Raw genomic sequence first — 22,111 nt, 5'->3', positions numbered from 1 at the left:
CATATAACGAGTGCATTTATATTGGTTCAAGTTTATTACTATATCTTGTTGTATGTATATTGAATCTCATTGTTTGTTCTGTTTGAGACTTTAATGTTATATAGTTATTTTATTAATTACAAATTCATGTATGCACTTGTACTACCTAATTAGTCCGTCTGCATGGTTTTTATGGAGGTTTAATTCACCCCCCCATTGTTGTAATCTTGTCGCACATGAGCTAGGTTAAGATTAATAATGAAACTTTCCTTAAACTTGTGAACATGCACATCTTTCCACATGAAGGAAGCTCAGGAAAATGCCCCAGTCACCTAAAGAGGCGGAGTCTCGCCCAGCTCCTCCCACCCTGCCCTTCTCTTTTTTCCCAAACAGGCGACCGATTGAAGATTTGATGCTTTTCCTCTTGCTGGATTTATGCAGAGAGTCTGTGCTGCTGCTCACTGATGAGTCCACAGAGAGACTGAGAGAGAGAAGGCAGAGGGTATTTACATCAAGAACTGAAAATGCTCCATAAAAGAAAAACAAAAATAGCATTTAAAATGCACCTGCGGAAATCCCGTGGGTCATCTAGTCCCGCCCCTGGATGAGTGTGGGTCATCCTGTCCAATCGCAATGCTCGAGGGCCAGATGGTGGTGCAGAATCTATTAGGGCCAGTGCCTTCTCATCCCCTTTACCATTCTGGATGTAAAAAACATTTTAGTAGCATATACACACATACAAAAATGATACAGAATTTTTTGCATTACTATATACGTAATACATTTGGACATGTTTAGTTTGTAAATAATTCATGAAAGATTTCTTGCCTTCAATTCATATACACATTCCACTTTCTGTCAGGCATCATTATCACTATGACACATGGCACATGGATCAATATATGAGCGAGAGGAGTGAAGCACCAGCTACTGGTGGATAGATGATCAGACAGACCAGCCTATGCACCATCTTGATTAACAAGAAAGCTTATAATTCAATGACCAACACTTTGATCCTGAAACGCTGTATAAACATTAACAGTCCTTCTTCAAACACTGAAGAGGCCTAGGGTTAGCCAACTTCAGGCCCACAGGACATGTCAATATCAAGAGTGAGAGATGCCCTGTCCTCAGCGCTGTTCTGCTAAAGAACGAACCCCCTCAGTGAAATCATCAAGATACGGGCTACAGGATGAAGAACTATCAGCCACCATCTCGACATGGATAAAACCCAACTGTATGCCAGAAGTGAAGGAGATCTTGACTAACTAATCTATCTCACCAGGATATAAAGCAATGACATCGGAATCTCATTCAGACTGGATAACAGTAGTCGGATGGAACTGAGAACTGAGGGGATCAGAAGGGAACATATAAGGGTTAGGGTTAACCCTAACCCTAGGGGATCAGAAGGGAACATATAAGGGTTAGGGTTAACCCTAACCCTAGGGGATCAGAAGGGAACATATAAGAGTTAGGGTTAACCCTAACCCTAGGGGATCAGAAGGGAACATATAAGGGTTAGGGTTAACCCTAGGCAAAGTCAAATACCTACAGAGTGAGCCACTGGCCAAAGAAGGAGACAGAAGCCACTGACAACAATAAAAAGCAACGTCTCACAATTCATGGAGTGTTTCATCCCAAATTTAACATTCTGAGACTGCACACTAAGTAGAAGGAAGGTAGCGGGGGACTATTGAACATCAGCACCACTATCCAGAAACAACCAAGATACAAGAAGGTGCTCAAAGTGCTGAAGTGCTTAGTAAGAACATCAGATAGCAAACACCTGAGGAAGAGGAGCATGGGGAGGAAGAGGAATCATTATGGGAGGATAAAGCCCTGTGGAGCATGTGTTTCTACTGATAAATAGTAGAAATGTCTGATATGGCAGGGATACGTACTACACCAGACAGGACCTTTGATGCAGGCTGGGCAAAGATGAGACAATTCAGCACAGTGAGATGCATATTTGTGTGTGTCTGTTGTTATCCAGCTAACTCAACAAATATCTCATATATATATATTAGTGGTGGGACTTTAACGCATTAATTTCGATTAATTAATTACAGGAAAATTAACGCACTAAAAAAATTAACGCATTTAACGCATGAGACACTTTTGCACCGTGAATGTTTCTCAGTGCATGAGTTCCAGACATACAGATTATATGGACGCACAATAAGATGAGCATGATGGAGATGAGTGAAGACGCTACGCTGGTGGATGGGAAATATAAATATAAGAAACGTCCAGATGGAAGTAAAAATAAATATAGTGTTATTTGCATTTTATGTAGGAAGGAGTTCGCTTATCACACGAGCACTTCCACCCTTCGTTACCGCCTCAACGCAAAACATGTTGGTACTAATGCGCAGGTCAGTAATGATCACTTAGCTGATAAATGTATTCCTAGTACGATAGGGTGAACAAACGTCCGTATTTCACATCCTGTCCCGGGGTTTTTTTAAGTGAGGAAATGTCCTGGTTTTTAAATTACCTTCATTGGACCATTAAGACTGATTAAACCTAATCAAGACTGGATTAAACTTTCGCTAGTGATGCGCGCGACTCCGCACACCTTGCACGAGCGGCGGAGGCGTTTATACTGTAACGTTGGTTAAATACCAGGACAGTTTACTGTTGACAACTCGTCTCTTTTATTTAAACATTAATAAAAGCGAACTCACTCAAGAAAAATAACCGAATCCTCTCTCTCTCTCACTCTCGCTCCTCGCGCACTTTTCCACTCGCACACACAACTTAAAGAAACAGTAACCCAATAATCCCTTAAGGATCATTACAATACTTTACGCATCACATTATTTGGTTATTGTGAAGAGTGCCCTAAATGTGGCTCTGACTGGGGATCACTGGACCTCTGTTAGCAACAAGAATTATCTTGGTGTGACAGCTCATATTATAGATGATGAATGAAAGATCCAGTCATTTGCTTTGAGCATGCAGAAGATCACTAGGCACTATGGAGATGCCTGTGTAAGAGGCCTGGGAAATTAAAGAAAAAGTCTACCATCTAAAATGGTATTAAAAAACATCTGATTTACTTCACTTCTTCTTATTCTTCCAATATCATGAGCAAAGCTCCCAAAATTAAACATTTTTGGTCAGAATTTCCAGTGTTCTGAAAACTGTTTGCTTTGTTTTCTGCACTCATCTATTGGTCTGTGTAGTAGACTGGTGGAAAAATAAACAAGATGTTGAAGTTTATGCTTATATTCATTGATTCATTCATCATTCAAACTTAAATTAATATTTCTCACGTTAAATATTGAAATGCGATTAAAATGCGATTAATTTCGATTAATTAATTACAACGCTTGTAATTAATTCGATAAATTTTTTTGATCGCGTCCCACCCCTAATATATATATATATATATATATATATATATATATATATATATATATATATATATATGTATATATATATATATATATATATATATATATATATACACACACACAGACAGTAGAACCCTGCAACTCGACGCTAATTTGTTCCAGACATCGAGAAGCAAATATGAGTTCTTTATTAATTTTCCCCATAATAAATAACTGAAAACGGATTACCGTATTTTACAGAATATACGCACCGTATTATAAGGCGCAGTCTGAATTACGGGCTCAATTTCTGTATTTGATACACGTATAAGGCGCAGTCTCAATTACGGACTCTATTTCTGTACGGCACTTACCGGTATTCTGTACAGCACCGTATTATTCTGTACGCCGCCGTATTATAAGGCACATGCTAAAACATATGGTCTACAAGAAAAGTAAAGGACGCGAAACTGTGATTTTTAATTGAAGTTTACTTTACTACTTGACAAAACACACAAACACACATTATTTTTACTCACTCATCTCCCACAAATCCATCAAAGTCCTCATCCTCTGTGTCTGAATTAAAAAGCTGCGCAATTTCTCTAACGAACAGTCCGGGTTATCGCTCATCAATGTCCGAGTCAGTCTCGTCGCCAGGCGGCTGTTCAGCAATGACAGTTACATCAGAAATCTTAGCCCAGGCATCCACAATCCATTCACACACAGTGGCGTAACTCGCCCGCCGCTGTCGCCCAGTTTTAGTATTCACCGTCTATCATCCATTGCTCCCACGCTGCTCGCAACTTCACTTTAAACGCCCTGTTTACGCCAATGTCCAGCGGTTGGAGTTCTTTTGTTAATCCTCCCGGAATGACGGCAAGCTCCGAATTAATTTTCTTTGCATGGCTTTTAACGTTGTCTGTGAGATGAGCGCGCATGGAGTCAAAGATCAGCAGGGACGGATGATGTGTGGTAAAAACCACCCGGTCTCTTTACATACAAAACCACCCGGTCTCTCTCAGCCACTCTCCCATTTTCTCCTCGTCCATCCAGCCCTTTTGGTTAGCCTTAACTATGACTCCGGCTGGAAACTTTTCTTTTGGCGGTAGTTTCTGTCCATTACCTTGACAGACAAGAATGGTGAACGCCGACTTCTCATGCCCTATGGTGCGTATCGATACCGTGCTAGTCCCCTTTTTCTCCACAGTATGGTTCACGGGGATGTCGAAAGTGAGGGGGACCTCATCCTTGTTGGTGATGTGGCTGGGCTCGATCTTTTTCTCCGTAATCCTTTTACGACAGTATGTACGGAAAATGGCCAGCTGTTCTTCGTAATCTGCTGGCAGTCGATGTGCCACAGTAGTCCTTGCACGGATAGAAAGATGACGCCATTTCATAAAACAAAAGCACCAAGAAGGCCCTCCTTGAAAATCGTCTAGCTTCATGTCTTGTGCTATCGTTGTTGCCTTCAGTCGAATAGTGACTGTCGAGACGCTTCTCCCAGCCGCTCTTTGTTCAGATATCCATTGTTCAAGTTTGTCTTCTAACTGTGGCCACCTCGCATTGTTACCACGAAAACTCTGTCTCGACTTCTTTACTTGACGCAGTTCATTTTCCTGTTTCCTCCATTTTCGAACCATAGATTAATTGTATCGCAGCTGCTCTATTCCCATTTACAGCCGCATAACTGATACCCTGTAGATTGAACTGTGCCTCGTATGCGTGTCTCTTCACTGGTGCCATATTTGAGGGTTGTGGAAAAACAAATGTTGTTTTGCAGCATACCTGTAGGTAAGCCTAAGTACCGGTATTGTGTATTACGTAGTAATCTCTGATTGATTTATGTGCGAAACACACGTAAACCAATCCGAGAATACTACGATATGTTAGTGTTAGTGTTCTCTGATTGGTTTACGTGTGGTACTCAGTACACGTATAAGGCGCACCGTATTATAGTCCAGAAAATATGGTAATCCGTTCTCAACCATGGAATTCCAGTGCTTCACACAAATGCATATATATCGCACCGCGATCTCAAGACGATGCCGGGGATTGCCTTTATGGCAACAACAAACAGGTAGCAGACGCCCAAACGCGTCTTTTTTTGCAGAGCTACTGTTTGCACTCATATCTATCTAATGTATTATCTGTCTCATATGCTGTCTACTAGGGGTGCACGATATGGACTAGAATTACGATGTGCGATAACATTGTTGGATATCCCGATATCGATGTGAACCACGATAAATTAAGATTTAAATACAGAGATGTAGTGTCTCTGAACAGCAGCACGTTAATTAGTTTTTTTTTTTTTACTGTGTAATGAATCCAGAATAATTCCAAATATTTTGCAGGTTTATTCAACAATAGATTCAATCTAGGTTTATACTTTCACGAGTGACCGTAGCGCGACTCCGCACACCTCGCGTAAACCTCCGCGAACGACGGAAGCGTTTAATCTTGCCGTGTCACATTCTTTGCAGTGTTGTCCGAAACGATATGTAGGCCTAGTAGTATAGAAAAAACACCCCTCAAATACAGGGGAATGAACATTTACCTGACCAATTTTAATGTTGCTTTGTGTATCAGGTTTGAAAAGTGCTGGAATTTAGGCTAAAGTACTTGAAATTGTAACTACTTCGTTTCACAACAAATATCTGTCTGACTGAAGAGTTCTCTTGTAATTACATTAACAAATACGAGCCTCTTGTAATTCCAGGACGAAACATGAAAGAACGTGAAGACGTTAAGATTGGGCGTTTTGAAAATAAACAGCCATTAAATAATGTGATAAAAAAAGCGAATTATTTCGAATCATTTAGAGTATATGTATAAATATTTAACTCAATTAAGTTTAACGAGCTGGAAATTATTGAAATGGGCCTTGAAAGTGACGTACAAGTGCTTTAATTCCACCTTGTATAGGTGTATGAACCCGGCAAACATGACTGTTCTCATTGCGCTGAGACGCGGTGCGCGCGAACTTACAAAATTCGAGAGGTGCACGACCTCGTGAATCGACAGCGCGCGAGACCATCGCGCACGGGCGAAGCCACCGTGATTACGTTATTTTCGCCTTGCGGACCCTCGCGCTGCGTCAAGTGTAAACCAGGCTTAAACCAAATCGCGTGTCTGATGAGCGTGTTCACCTCACTCTGCCTCTTGCCTACTTACGTCACGTGATCATAGTCTGCAGCGTGAATAGCTCCCTCTATTGCTGGACGAGGATAATGCAATTTGAGTTTGCTGTTATTCAAGGAGTTATCGTGGCTCTTTCGATGTGTTTATCGTGAAACTTCACATCGCGATAACGATAAAAATACGATTCATCGTGCAGCCCTACTGTCTACTAGTGTGTTCTGTCATGTACCTGTACATCAGGGTCACGAGCGGGAGAGGATGCTGGCAGCTGGGGGGTTGTATGACCGGAGCTTGGGGGAGACGGGGAGGCCAGTGTGGAGGACGTGAGAGAAGAAGGGATGAATCCTCTCCCACATCCTCCTCCACTTCCACCCAGTGATGATGCAGGAAGCATTGTGTCATCCAGCACCACACTGTTCACTCGACTCTCAATCTCTTCAGCTCTGATGTCAGCACTCTCTCGTTCCTCCTGGATAAGCCTGCAGGGCACATATGAGCAGGCACAGAAGAACAAAATAAAACCTCCAGTGAAACTCTTCAAACATTCTCAAACAATCCAATAGTAAATGTTACCTTGTCCTAATTTCTACCTAAGCAAAAGTAAGCTTATTTTAGTACCAAATGTTGGTAACTCAATCTGTTCTGGGCCAGGGTGTGTTAAAGATTTATTTAATGACCCAGATGAAAATTGCTGCCTGTTCAAATCCAGGTGACCAATGTACACATGCCTATTATAAACTTGTTTTTCTTTTCTGTATCATCCTTTATTTAGGACAGGGTGACGGAGCCAACAGCCAAGAGATATAATTTCTCCAGCACGTCCTGGGGTCTCCTCCCAGTTGGACATGCCAGGACCACCTCACCATGAAGGCACACCAGGGGCATCCGGACCAAATGCCCGAACCACCTCAACTGGCTCCTCTCTACATGGAGGACCAGCAGGTCAACTTAGAGTCTCTCCCGGATGACTGGACTCCTCAACCTATCTCTAGGAAGCTAATTTCAGTAGCTTGTATTTGCAGTCTTATTCCTTCAGTCACTACTCTTGTGACTGAAGCTTGTGACCATAGGTGAGGTGAGTCCCCTGATGGTTTTCCAGAATCTTCATGGAACCAGCTGCTTTCCATAGGCTCACTGAACTCAGGGTTTCTGCCTTTGTAACAGTTTTGTAATCGGCTTGGCTCTCCGGTCAACTGTAAACCCACATTTTATATGGACCCAAATACATTAGGTCTCTTGGACAGAAATATAATGATTTCCCATTTGAAACCCAAACATTTTAGATAAACGGAACCTTTTTGACCACTTTGTACATACAACCTGTATCTTTGGACTGAATTAATCAAACAATTTGTACCATTGCTAAATGGAAAGATTTCATTGGCTAGTTTGAAAGCCAGATACATTTGCCCCGTTCCGCAATGTTTCTGAAGCAAGAACATGCAGAGGTGTGAGATTTTGTCGACGAAGAGCGAGGGGGAAGGGGGAAATATAACAATGACAAATGAGAGAAAGAAGAGGAGGAAGAAAAGGAGGGAAAGAAGACAAGGAACGGTGAGGGAAGTGCATGTGATTCACCATTTTCAGTAAGTCATTTCAGTTTGTTACTGTGTTGTCTAGTCACTTCAGTATCTCTTGTCTCTTGTGCTATCGTGCCATTGTTTAGTTTATGCTATGACCACAGTGTTTTTTCTATTTCTTGTATTTAGGTATTTTTCATTGGGTTGCATATTGTTTTCAGCTTTGCATATAATCTGGTATACTTGCAAATTATCAGAAACTTTTTCCAGCTAAGTTGCTAGCTGGATGTCCACCATGCAATGTTAGGTAGCCATTTCATTGCATCTCGGACAGAGGACAGAAAATATGGACAGCGGACAGAAAATATGATTTGGAAGTATAAATACTGTGAGTTCAATTGTGACAAAAGGGGGCAGATTTTAAAACATTACAGAATAAAGCATGGAAGTTACTCTAGAAATGAACCCTTTCCTTGCCCTCACCAGGACTTTGTGCACGTTCCGGTCTTTTGGCTCTCAGTAGAGTCCTGCACCGGGTCGGGTACCCACGGGTACCCACGGGTACGGGCAAATAGATGCTGAAACGGGTGGGTTTTACACATACCAAAATTTTACGGGTGGGTATGCGGGCGGGTAAGTTAAAATACGGGTGGGTATGCGGGCGGGTAAGTTAAATAAGTGGTCATTTTTAGTAGGCTTTTATTTGCTACGTAATGAACATATTGTTTTTTTTTGTCTTTTGCCTGATAAGTGCCTCCCGATGGTGGTGGCGAAGCTCAGGGGAGCTTACTTATACCGTAGCTCCGTTGGCCAGAGCGGGCTGAACTTTACTCTTCACCTGTTCTGGGGTAATACCCAAACTTCGGTTCTTTTCCAGCGGAAACATGAGCAGAGGCTGGTTATAACGCAGTACCGGGCATTTATTTTAGCTTGCTTGGTGGTTACAAAGCAAATGGGTGGCCGTGCTAGAACAAGGAAAAATGACGAGAGAGAACTTGCCGTTTAGGATTTGTGATCTAAGAGCACAGAACGCAGCTCAAACCTGGGACTGTGGACAATATACTGTTCCTGCACAGTAACCTAGGATAGATTTGTGAACCTATGCGATTTTATTTAGTTGTTATACTGGCATTTGTTCCCTCTCGTTTTGCAGTTGCTAATTTTAGATAGGAATAGCCATACTGTTCCTGCACAGCAACCTTAGATTTTATTTTGTGTTGTACTGACGTTTTTTCAGAGGCGCATTGAAAAATAAAGTGCTCTATAGGAATACTTTCGATTTGTGTGTTTTTTCACGGGCACGGGTGGGTAACGGGTAGAATATTAACGGGTCCGGGCTCTCAGGACTCACATGCCTCGGTTCCACCTTTTGTATAAGTTTTCTTTTGCCACAAAGTAGCCCATATAACCATTCTAGGTTACCTTTAGTCCATCTTAGCTATTTGTGATTAACACTTTTATTGTAAATACAGCATACTGCTCTTTGAGTAAAACCACATTTTTTTCATTTTCATTTCTAGGTTGTGGATGATGAGGACGCCTACAAACACATCCCAACTGGAATCCTCGGTATTCATCATGATGGTGTTGCACAACATCCCCTAAACCCAACCTCCCTGGGTGTGGTTCTGGAAGGAAATATTGTGATGCACAATATCAACAACTTGCCCCAGGCCATGTGCCTACTCTTTGGCTTGACATATGCACATCTGAACTACCCAAGATGCATGGTAAACACATTCCAGTTCGTTAAGCAGGTTTTCTTGGGTTTTGGGAGGAAGGAGTTGAAGGGAAAAGTGTTGACTTTGACTAATCAGCTGGCCATGTAAGGTCACTTCAGGTTGGTGTTATACACTTACCACCATGTTTCCAGATAGTTTGGTGTGTAATATACTGGTCAAAATTGAGATTTGCACACATGCTACTGTTTAGAGTATTTGTCACTGCTGTGGTAGCACCTGTCACATCTACAGTCATTGTAGAGGTGGGGGGGGGGGGGGGGGGGGTCTGCTGCCACAGTAATGGGAAATCCTTTATTCAGTAACATGTGTGTAGATGACAATCTTAACCAGTACCCCATAACACAATGTACCAACATATAGTGGTAAGTGTATTTTTGTACGTGATAAGTAAAACAAAAACCCTTTGTTATATATAATATCCCTAATGTAGAATGGCTTTCTTGTTTGTCAGTTTTTACATGACTGCATTACAATAAACCTCCAAAAACCAGTCAATCTGTATTTATTTATTTTTTATTCATAGCTCTTACAGCAATAGATGTGCTGTTATTTTGGAATTGTTTAAGTATGCATGTTCTAGTTTGGCAGGTTTTCCCCATTTAGTGTTGAACCCACAACTTTACCAAGAAAATGATATGTAAATGTGGTACATACATACATACAAATATATCTATTGCTGAAGACTAAAGATTCACACATTACCCCAACCCCATGTTTAGAAGTAAAATTAAGTACATATTTAGCACTAGCCAAATTAAAAGGTTTGGAAAAAATAACAAATAATATTAAATTATGTAAACAATCAATTTCAACCTAACTAATAGTTTAGTATAACATGAGAGAATAGTTTATTGTACTGAATAAAACAATGCAGTGTACCTTAACATGATGGTACAGTCAACCTTAACTTTTATGTTTATTCAATGAGGCAACGTGTTACCCCAAATTTTTTTGGGTTCATTGAACATATTCGGGTTTACAGTGTACCTGTCTGCTGCCTCAAGAGTCTCACAAGACAGCCAGGCCCAGTAGGACTCTTTCTTGAGTCTTGCTTGACTCTAACAGGTCCTGGAAATCTTTAAGGCCACAGCTCTAGTGAGCTGCATCAACAATAACGAAATAAGGCCCACTCAGACGTAATGTCTCTGGACTCCCTAAGGATGTGGTCGAAGCTTTGCTGGACATGGCAGTCGAAGATGTTTCTGCAAGAAACAAACGTCCATGCAAACAAATGTCTGCCAGGTCTGTTCAGCATCCTTGCCTGCCATCTCATTTAACTCACCACTAGGTGGTAATCAATTGACAGCTCTGCCCAGATCAACTATGTCTAGCTGGTGTCTCTTGGCAAAAGCTCAAGCTTTTCTAATCAGAGGTCACATTCCATGTTCCAAGAGCCAGTTTCAGTAACCAAGAATCTGAATGCCAAGACTAGGGATGTCCCGATCCAGTTTTTTGAACTTCTGATCCGATACCGATATTTATTTGCGCTTCCGATCTGATACCGATATTAGCTGATACCGATGCCGGCCTATCCGAGCATGTATTAAAGTTTAAAGTTATTTAGCTAACTTACTTTGTTGTCAAACTCATGTTGAAAAGCATTTTACTCTGGATAACAAGTAGCCAACTGAATTAGGTGTGTTTGAATAATAAACAATGGTTGGTAAGCAGAAACTGACCTGTTTATTTAGCAATTAATAAACTCAAAATAGACAAAATAATAAATAACAAACAGAAATGGCATCAGTAAACCAAGGCTTAAAAAGCCAAAAGTGCAAATAATATTGTAAATTGTATTTTTAAAAAGTGGCAGTGTCATGCTCCGCAAACATTTCTGCCACTGTTAGTTGTGTAGGACCTTTCTTTTTGTCTTCGATTTTCTTTAGAAACTTCATGTTGTTTATGGTGGTATTTCGCTAAATGCTTGATTAGATTAGTTGTATTAAAAGTTCTTACAGCTTTACCACAACGCTTGACTTTACTGTGGCACATGTTGCACTCTGCCTCTTCGTCTTTGTCGTCCTTTAAGGTAAAATAATCCCACACATCAGATATTTTTACCGATAATTTCAAGTTTACATGGCCGTCTTAATGGTGAGGAGATTCCACTGAGTTAAATTGGGGAGATGCTATGCTCATGTGCTGAAGGTGTGCTGGAAAATCGGACCGGATTTTACTCTCACTGGCGAAAACTGGAATGGATTATCTAAATGGGTGCGCTGGAAAACCCGGACTTAAAAAAAAAAACTGGATCGGAGTCTGGATCGGCATTTTCTTGTGCCTGCCGATCCAATACAGATATGCATTTTTTGCAAATATCGGCGGCCGATCCAATCCAAAAATTGGATCGGGACAAGCCTAGCCAAGACCCTCACCTTCTGGCGCTACCCCATCCACTTCACATAGCACCAGACCCCTAATACTGCCCCTTACACTGGTGGATGGCCCATGGGAGAGTGGACCCATGTAGCTCATTCAGGATGAACCCGGCCAGGCTCCACGGTGAGGCCATAGCAATCCTCATCTGGGTAAGTAAAACTCTGCCCTGCTGTTCCATAGTGGTGTTTGTGGGATAAGTATTTGTCTGCATCACTCTTTATTCTGTGTCATTTATAGTTTATTTTTATTTAATTTCTTTTCTATCATGTGTATCACTGTCAAGATAGATGATTATATATAGATAGGTGTGTGTATATATATGTATATATATAAAGCAGGCAGATGAAAATACATCATTATATTGATCTGTATGTATCATGCTGATTCCCAGCAGAAACTACAAAAATGTTTCTGACAGCAGGGGGCATGCACACGTCATCCTGCTCATCATGGAGTGACATCAGTAGATTACACAAAACTAATTAGCTTCAGCTGAACGGTCTTGTCTGTGTGTATATATACCTAGTTCAGTGTTCTTCCTATTTGTGAGGTATTGCTTCATTATGTGTTAACCTCCTGAGCTATTCTCCCGTGTTAAGGTTACTCCTGTTTCTGACTGTTTCTGGATCATCTGTTAGCGATAATTAAATGTATATACTTATTACTCATTCACCAGTACGTTAATGTGCATATTATGTTTTTGACACTTTGTGAACCAGATTCAAAAATCCATAAGGCAGGTATCACCAAATGGACCCGAACGCCGTCCTGTCCGGACCCAATCACATTCCTGATTAACTGGATACGGACCCAAATGGCAAAAAAATTTTAACGGGAGACTATATTTTAAACCGGAGAATTTATTTTCAGACGAGTGTTACGTTCACCACCCATTTGAGTGTTACGCACCCCCCCCCCCCCCCCCCCCGCCCAACAACTTTCGTTCACCACCCCCCCCCGCTCAACAACTTTCGTTCGCCACTGCGGACCCGGACCTAAGGTCTGAGCTATCTGCCAAAATGGACCGCGGAAAGATTTAATTGATTACCCCTGCCATAAGGTATGAAACTTTTCAAGAATAAATTTTCCCCTTGAGACGCTTCTGTACACAGGAGACCATAACTGTCAAGTTATTTATTTAAAAATAAGGGAAATTTTCCGCTGGTTGCTGCGAGAATTCCCACCAGCCCAACCAAGGTCCAGGACCACTTATATTTACACAAAGTCTTCACTTTTTTGGTAGGAACGCCTTCTCTCTCGTTACATTCATCCATCTCTGATTTGTTTTTCGGGTTTGTTGTTCCCGCTGTCAGCACTAACCTTGCAAGAACTGACAAACGGCAGGTTGACATTCTCGCGAGGCTCGCGACATAATTCATTTTGGAGAGGCACTTGAATGCTTAAAAAAATTATTATATTGTAATACGGGAAATTTACGAGAAAATATTAATACGGGAGGATGACTTGAAAGAGGGGTAAAATATGGTAGTTTCTCTGTCAAAACGGGAGACTTCACAGGTATGCAGAAGACTGACGTCCTTGGTCAAATACAGACTCTCTGTACCCATCGGGCAAAGTATACAATCACTCCACTCCACAGCACCATAAGCATCACACAGCTGTTAGTTTAAGATGTGTTCCCTAAGCAACCCACTGCACTAAGACCCAATCTGTTCACATGGTACATGCTGCTCACTTGATCTCCTTGTTGATTGCCTCCAACTGCTCCTGAAGCATGAGGGCAAGAGTCTGTACGTCTGTCTGTCCACCAGGAGATACGAGTTCTGAACCAAATGTCACTGCTCGATCCTCTTCTTCCTCAGAGCCTTCTTCCCAACTCCCAAACTACAAAGAGAACCACCATACAGTTTTACAGTCAGGAACTGAGACAGCTGACGGGGCTAAGAAACCTGTTTTATTGGTATGATAAATTCAAGGGTGCTGATAGAATCAAAAGCAGGTATAATTGTGTACTCCACAAAAAACCAGCAGAGCTTATAGCAGAGTCATGTCATCACCTTACGCCCATGTTGGGACCTGCGTGAGGGGAGGGAGCCCCCTGCTGGCAAGAATGGGAGCTCAGTTGCACTGCCATGCAGAGAACGCCGGAACAGAGTGGATGGCAGAGATGACGCACTGCCTGGCCTGACACGCAAAACACAAACACACACAGAATAATGTAGGTCCCCTCTGGTTCACTTTCTGGACTTTTTTAATGTGTGTGGAATGGCTATGGAGTGCCCTAGAGGAGTGACCTAGGGAGAGCCCTAGAGGAGTGATCTAGGGTGTGCCCTAGACGAGTGACCTACAGGGAGAGCCCTACAGAATTGACCTAGGGGGTGTCCTACAAGAGTGACCTATGGAGAGCCCTAGAGGAGTGACCATTGCGGTAATTATGGACTACACTTCAAATCACTTCAATTATGTAGTAAAGCCACCCTAACCATGAGCAATAAAGATAGAATCAATGGTCTAATTAGGTTATGGATTACACACTGGATTATGGGTTACACACTGGATCGCACCTGGACTGTGAAGAGCCTGGTCTGCCTTTCAGCTGATCGAGCTCCAACTGCATTCGTTCCAACTCGGCAATCAACTGATCCTAAGAGGAAGAAGGAAATGATAAAAGAATGAATATATATAATCAATGGATTTGTGTTTATGACACAGGACAGGAAGATATTGTATTATATAAAGATACCTTGTTAGTCAGGAGATCATCCTGAATCTTCCTCATGTTGGCCAGTTCTTCAGATAGAGTATTCTAAGAGTATTAGGTGTGTGAGTATATGCATACACTACCCAAACACACAGGCATGAATACCACCACTATAATAATATCATCACTGAGCAAGATTTATCCACCACACAAACTGAACTAGGGATCTTGGGCAAGAGAAATCTGCACCACATCCTCCCAGGAAATGACTTCTTAATGCACTGGGTTAGGGTTAGAGTTGGAGAGGGTTAGGTTAGGTGTTAGGGTTAGAGGTGGGTTAGATTATGGGAGGGTTAGGTTAGATTAGGGGAGGGTTGGGTTAGGGTTAGATTAGGGGAGGGTTGGGTTAGGGGTAGAATAGGGGAGGGTTAGGTTAGGGTTAGATTAGGGGGGGGTTAGGTTAGGGGTTAGGGTTAGATTAGGGGAGGGTTAGGTTAGGGGGTTTCAATGTCTCTGCCCACTCTGATTCACTCATCCTGCAGTGTGCATCCTGGCATTCATTTGTGGACTAGGGTTGTATGTTTGTACCTTTTCCTCTAGCGCAGACATTCTCTCCTTCAGGTGGAGCTGCAGTCTCTCGTTAGACTCACACAGCAGCCGGTCGACTGTGTCAGACAGACGTTTGTTGTGTTCATCGTTCATCTTCTCTCTCTGTCTTGCCTGGAGAGAAAACCCACAGAGAACAAGTGGGAAAAATACATACATACTTGCATACATACACACACATGCACAAACACCAAGTACACACCTGCACATGTACACACATCCCCATACCATGTACACATATATTATATAAACAAGAAAATGTATAAATGTACACACATACACCTGCCAAGACCACACAAACGTCAACAACACACTGGTACACTTGGACTCATGCACATGTGCATATACACAGATTAAAACATCACAAAAGCACACTGCCTGTTAAGGTAATGGGGTGTCCTGCAGTGTTAGGGTTAGGGGTTTAGGGGTTTTAGGGGTTAGGGGTTAGGTTTAGGGGTTTAGGGGTTAGGGCAGGCGTACTCAACTAAATTTGTCCGCGGTCCAATTTTGGCAGATACCTGTGTCCTGAGGTCCCATGGGGGGGGGGGGGGGGGGGTTGGGGTGTTTTGTCCGGGGCAGTCATGGCCTGGTGGTAGGGAACCGGTCTTGTGTCCGGAGGGTCGTGGGTTCAATTCCCAGACCTGAGGCCATGACTGAGGTGCCCTTGAGCAAGGTACCTAACCCCAACTGCTCCCCGGGCGCCGGGCTAGGGCTGCCCACCGCTCTGGGCACGTGTGATCCACAGCCCCCTAGTAATCACTAGTGTGTGTGTGTGTGTGTTCTAACTGCACAGATGGGTTAAAAGCGGAGGACAAATTTCGATTGCGGTGTAAAAATCACAATTGACAAAATACGGCATTTTTTTTTACATTTACATATGTGGTAGAAACACCCCTCAAAACAGGGGAATGAACATTTACCTGACCAATTTTAATGTTGCTATGTGTTTCAGGTTTGAAAAGTGCTGGAATTTAGGTTAAAGTACTTTAAAATGCTTGAAATTGTAACTACTTGGTTTCACAACAAATCTGTCTGACTGAATAGTTCTCTTGTATTAGGTTAACAAATACGAGCCTCTTGTAATTCCAGGACGAAACATGAGAACGTGAAGACGTGAAGATTGGGCGTTTTTAAAATAAACAACCATTAAATAATGTGATAAAAAGCGAATTATTTCGAGTATATGTATAAATATTTAACTTAATTATGTTTAACATGCTGGGAAATATTGAAATGGACCTTGAAAGTGACGTACAAGTGCTTGAACTCCACCTTATAAAGGTGAACGTAAGTTGTTGAGCGGGGTGGCAAACGTACACTCGTGACGGAGTGTTTTTTCAATAGCCCTGAAATAAATGTTACGGTTTTGTTTTGGTCCATATCCAGTTAATCAGGAATGAGATTGGGTCCGGACAGGACTGCGTTCGGGTCCGGATCCGGACCGCGGTCCGCCAGTTCAGTACCCCTGGGTTAGGGGTTTAGGGGTTTAGGGGTGTTAGGGGTTAGGATTTAGGGGTTTAGGGGTTTTAGGGGTTAGGGGTTAGGGTTGCTCACCCTCTGCAGTTCCTGGTTCTTCTCTTCCAGCTGTGCTTCCAGCTGCCGAAGTCTTTCTTCAAAGTTCCCGTGACGTTCCTCCGCCTAACAGACACATACAGAGAGAGAGACTGACGTGTCTGGGCCAGAAGATGATACAAGTCAAAATAATTTCCCCAAGAATCAAAAATTGTCATCTCGTAGTAACCCTAATCTCGTAGTAACCCTAATCTTTACTGTAGTCCCTCTGTGTAACAAGTCAGAATGAGGCAGAGAAAATAGGGGTCAATTTGATAAGGCTTTACTTAGGTTTTTGTAATTTGTATTCCATTTGTGTCTTGTAATTTCCGTACACTGCTGTTGTAACACATAAAATTCCATTTGGGTAAAAGTGAAGGACACAAATAGCAACATGAATACATTAAATGATAAAAGTTAATTTCATAAAGTTAAACAGCAGGTCTGTGCTACAGCTGGGGCTACAGATCAGATACATCATGCTGAAAGTGCATGCAGGGCCCATGTAGGTGGCATGACACTGTGTCTCTGTGTATATGTGTATGTGTGTTTGAGTGTGAATATATACTGTAAGTTGTGAGTGTGAGTGTGTGTGAAGTATGTGTGTGTGAAGTGTGTGTAAAGTGTGTGTGTCTGAAGTGTGTAAAGTGTCTGTGAAGGTGTGAGAGTGTGTGAAGATCTGAATGTGTGTGTGTTTGTGTGTGTGTCTATATGTTTTACGAAGACTCAAAACCAGGTTACGGACCGGCATTAGACATCCTAAATGTATGAGTGCATGAATGTTGTTTTCTTACTCAAATAAGACCCCCCCATGAGGTTTTTGGAATTTCCAAAAAATTACCTTTTATACCATAATGTGTAAGTATCTGAATTTAAATGTATGAACAAGTGTATGAAACTATGTATTCATAAACCAGTAGATCACGGGTGCCCAATACGTCGATCGTGATCTACTGGTCGATCACAAAGGAAGTGTGTGTAGATTGCATGACAATAAAAAGTAGGACATTAAAAGCTTTTTACTGTTGTAAAAAGCGCTATATAAATAAAATTTTATTTGATATCAGGATGTATCAGCAATATCAGGGTGTATCTATTTAGTGTAGTTGGCATTGGATCATGTCAATAATATCTGTGTATATTCAGTTTAACAATAATAAAGCATGAATTCGTATCAGAGGTCTGGTGCCAATTCCCAATTATACTCTAACCCTAATGATAGTAGGCCAACCACTAGGCCAGGGGTCGGCAACCCGCGGCTCTGCCCTAGCGGCTCCCTGGAGCTTTTTCAAAAATGTTTGAAAATGTAAAAAGATGGGGGAGAGAAATATATTTTTTGTTTTAATATAGTTTTTGTAGGATACAAACATGACACCAACATTCCTAACGTTTTCCAATGCTGTAAAAATGTGTAGAATAAATTAAACTAAATTTCAACATTTATGTCAACGAAGATTTGCGTTGTAGCCTGCGACACACGTTTCTATTAGCAGGGCGAGATGAGGCAGGTGGCTGTTGGAAACGCACCGGCGGCGAGCTTGAAGACGTCACTCGCCAGAAAGCTCAACTTGGCCAAAGCCACAAATGGAGCGAAATTGAAAGCCTCCCAACACCCGAGAAACTTGTCTATGACACATGAATGCTCTTCCTGACAATTATTGGAACATGAAGACATGCATTTGGAGTATTATCCATCTTTGGATCAACATACCTGTGCGAACAGATATTTTCAAACATGAACTACATCAAATCAAAATATCGCACCCGCCTCACAGACGAGAGTTTGCAGTCCTGCGTCAAGATTAAAGTTACATCTTACATGCCCGATGTTGAGAAGCTGACCAGTGATGTCCGAAAACAGAAGTCACATTAAACGGGTTGTTTAGTGCCCAAATAAGGGGCATGTTATGCACGTTCCATTTTGTTGTTTTGTCGAATCGTAAAAATAAAAATGACATCAAAAATCAAATTTATTTATAAGGGTTGCCAACTCTCACGTATTGAGCGTGAGACACACGCATTTGACTGTCTTCACACGCTCACACGCCACACATCCGATTTCTCACGCCGAAAAAAATCTAGTTTATTTACCTCTGATCCACATATATGATTCAATGAGTTACTAGTTCGCTCTGGCGCCAACCACTGGATATCGACCGATCGCGATATAATACTTAATTTATGTCCATTATACACCCCGCCCGGTAACAATTTACGTTCGCCACCCCCTCCAGGTTCAAATCTCACTCCAAGTGATCTTTAAAAGTTGGCAACCCTGATTTATTAAATTTCTTTAATTTCATCAATTCAATGAAACATAATTCATTAATATTGTAATGAAGTTAAACTTGAGGCGGCATCCTACAACAGAGCAGTCACGTGGTGCGTTGTTCTCTACAGAACACACTGCAGGGAGAATAAACATTTAATCATGAATACTCATTACGTATTTGTAGCTAACTTAGTCATTTTGATGGTAGGCTAATATAGATACATACAGCATGTGTTGCCTTCATTATAAGGCTTATATAAGGCTTTTAATTTTTTGCGGCTCCAGACATATTTGTTTTTTTGGTCCAATATGGCTCTTTCAACATTTTGGGTTGCCGACCCCTGCACTAGGCCTACTGATAATAATGACGACAACAACAACAATAACAACTACTGATGATAATGGCAATAATAATAATATATGTATTTAGTGTTTTGGCATTGGTTCATGACTATTATATTTGTGCACATTCAGCTATGGTTTAAAGAGACATGAGTAGTTATATCAGGATATATGTTTTTAGTTTCTTGGTATGACATCAAATACGGAGATATGCTGTATGTACTGATTCCAAAAAAGTTGGGACACTAAACAAATTGTGAACAAAAACCGAATGCAATGATGTGGAGAAGCTAACATCTACTATATTTTATTCAGAATAGAACATAAATCACAGATCAAAAGTTTAAACTGAGAGAATGTATCATTTTAAGGGGAAAATATGTTGTTTAAAAATTTCATGGCTTCAACAAATCCCAAAAAAGTTGGGACAAGGCCATTTTTACCACTGTGTGACATCCCCCCTTCTTCTTACAACACTCAACAGACGTCTGGGGACAGGGGAGACCAGTTTCTCAAGTTTAGAAATAGGAATGCTCTCCCATTCATGTCTAATACAGGCCTCTAACTGTTCAATCATCTTGGGCCTTCTTTGTAGCATCTTCCTCTTTATGATGCACCAAATGTTCTCTATAGGTGAAAAATCTGGACTGCAGGCTGGACACTTCAGTACCCGGATCCTTCTCCTACGTAGCCATGATGTTGTGATTGCTTGTTGAAAAATGTTGCAAAATGCAGGGTCTTCTCTGAAAGAGATGACGTCTAGATGGGAGCATATGTTGTTCTAGGACCTGAACATAGTTCTCTGCATTAATGGTGCCTATCCAGACATGCAACCCCATACCATCAGTGATGCAGGCTTCTGAATGGAGCGTTGATAACAACTTGGGTTATCCTTGTCCTCTCTGGTCCGGATGACATGGTGTCACAGTGTTCCATGAAGAACTTCAAATCGTGACTCATCTGACCACAGAACAGTCTTCCATTTTGCCACACTCCATTTTAAATGACCCCTGGCCCAGTGCAAACAAGTTTGTGGAGCTTTCTTAGAAATGGCTTCCTCTTTGCACTCTAGAGTTTCAGCTGGCAATGGCGGATGGCATGGTGGATTGTGTTCACTGACAATGTTTTCTGGAAATATCACTGAGTCCATTCTGTTATTTCCTTGACATTGGCATTCCCGTTTGAGCTGCAGTGACATTTAAGGGCCCGGAGCGATTGTTCCAGATTATCTGAATCTTTTGATGATGTTATGCACGGTTGATGATGATAACTTAAAGGTCTTTGGTCTTCCAGCTCTTAAATCAACATATTTTTCCTTTAAAATGTTACATTTACTCAGATTAAACTTTTGATCTGTCATCTATGTTCTATTATTAATTTAATATTGACATTTCCACATCACATTGTCATCTCCACATCATTGCATTCAGTTTTCATTCACAATTTCTTTATTGTCCCAACTTTTTTGGAATCTGGTTTGTGTGTGTGTGTGTATATATATATATATATATATATATATATATATATATATATATACTGCTCAAAAAAATAAAGGGAACACTCAAATAACACATCCTAGATCTGAATGAAGGAAATATTCTCATTGAATTCTTTGTTCTGTACAAACAAATTTGCTGACAACAAAATCACACAAAAATCATCAATGGAAATCAAATTTATTAACCAATGGAGGCCTGGATTTGGAGCCACACACAAAATTAAAGTGGAAAAACACTACAGGCTGATCCAACTTTGATGTAATGTTCTTAAAACAAGTCAAAATGAGGCTCAGTATTATGTGTGGCCTCCACGTGCCTGTATGACCTCCCTACAACGCCTGGGCATGCTCCTGATGAGGTGGCAGATGGTCTCCTGAGCGATCTCCTCCCAGACCTGGACTAAAGCATCCGCCAACTCCTGGACAGTCTGTGGTGCAACGTGACGTTGGTGGATGGAGCGAGACATGATGTCCCAGATGTGCTCAATCGGATTCAGGTCTGGGGAACGGGCGGGCCAGTCCATAGCTTCAATGCCTTCATCTTGCAGGAACTGCTGACACACTCCAGCCACATGAGGTCTAGCATTGTCCTGCATTAGGAGGAACCCAGGGCCAACCGCACCAGCATATGGTCTCACAAGGGGTCTGAGGATCTCATCTCGGTACCTAATGGCAGTCAGGCTACCTCTGGTGAGCACATGGAGGGCTGTGCGGCCCTCCAAAGAAATGCCACCCCACACCATTACTGACCCACTGCTAAACCGGTCATGCTGAAGGATGTTGCAGGCAGCAGATCGCTCTCCACGGCGTCTCCAGACTCTGTCACGTCTGTCACGTGCTCAGTGTGAACCTGCGTTCACCTGTAAATGTAAATGTGCCATATTTTTTCAATTGTGATTTTTTACACCCCAATCAAAATTTGTCCTCCACTTTTAACCCATCTGTGCAGTTCACACACACACACACACACCAGTGATTACTAGGGGGCTGTGGTGCACACATGCCCAGAGCGGTGGGCAGCCCTAGCCCGGCGCCCGGGGAGCAGTTGGGGTTAGGTGCCTTGCTCAAGGGCACC

At 41.9% G+C, this 22,111-nt stretch overlaps 1 protein-coding gene across 6 annotated transcripts in view; it reads right to left on the bottom strand.

Moving 5' to 3' along the window:
- The window catches only part of LOC143487638 (liprin-alpha-3-like), a 116,716-nt gene that overhangs the window by 58,359 nt on the left and 36,246 nt on the right, over positions 1-22,111 (bottom strand). For all 6 annotated transcript variants that reach the window (XR_013124320.1, XR_013124321.1, XM_076986685.1 and 3 more), the window contains exons 12-20: positions 16,928-17,011; positions 15,356-15,487; positions 14,810-14,872; positions 14,631-14,710; positions 14,124-14,250; positions 13,802-13,950; positions 6,694-6,943; positions 546-679; positions 312-460 (exon numbers count right to left, since the gene is read on the bottom strand). Coding sequence is in view for 4 of the 6 variants with exons in the window: in XM_076986685.1 (XP_076842800.1) it covers positions 312-460; positions 546-679; positions 6,694-6,943; positions 13,802-13,950; positions 14,124-14,250; positions 14,631-14,710; positions 14,810-14,872; positions 15,356-15,487; positions 16,928-17,011 (1,168 nt within the window). In the remaining 2 variants the exon portion in view is untranslated. The remainder of the gene's footprint in view (positions 1-311; positions 461-545; positions 680-6,693; positions 6,944-13,801; positions 13,951-14,123; positions 14,251-14,630; positions 14,711-14,809; positions 14,873-15,355; positions 15,488-16,927; positions 17,012-22,111) is intronic.

This window comes from Brachyhypopomus gauderio, unplaced genomic scaffold (genome assembly GCF_052324685.1).
Source record: "Brachyhypopomus gauderio isolate BG-103 unplaced genomic scaffold, BGAUD_0.2 sc49, whole genome shotgun sequence".
Lineage (NCBI taxonomy): Eukaryota > Metazoa > Chordata > Actinopteri > Gymnotiformes > Hypopomidae > Brachyhypopomus > Brachyhypopomus gauderio.
Note: the sequence above shows the minus strand (reverse complement) of the source record. Positions and strands in the feature narration are given on the sequence as shown.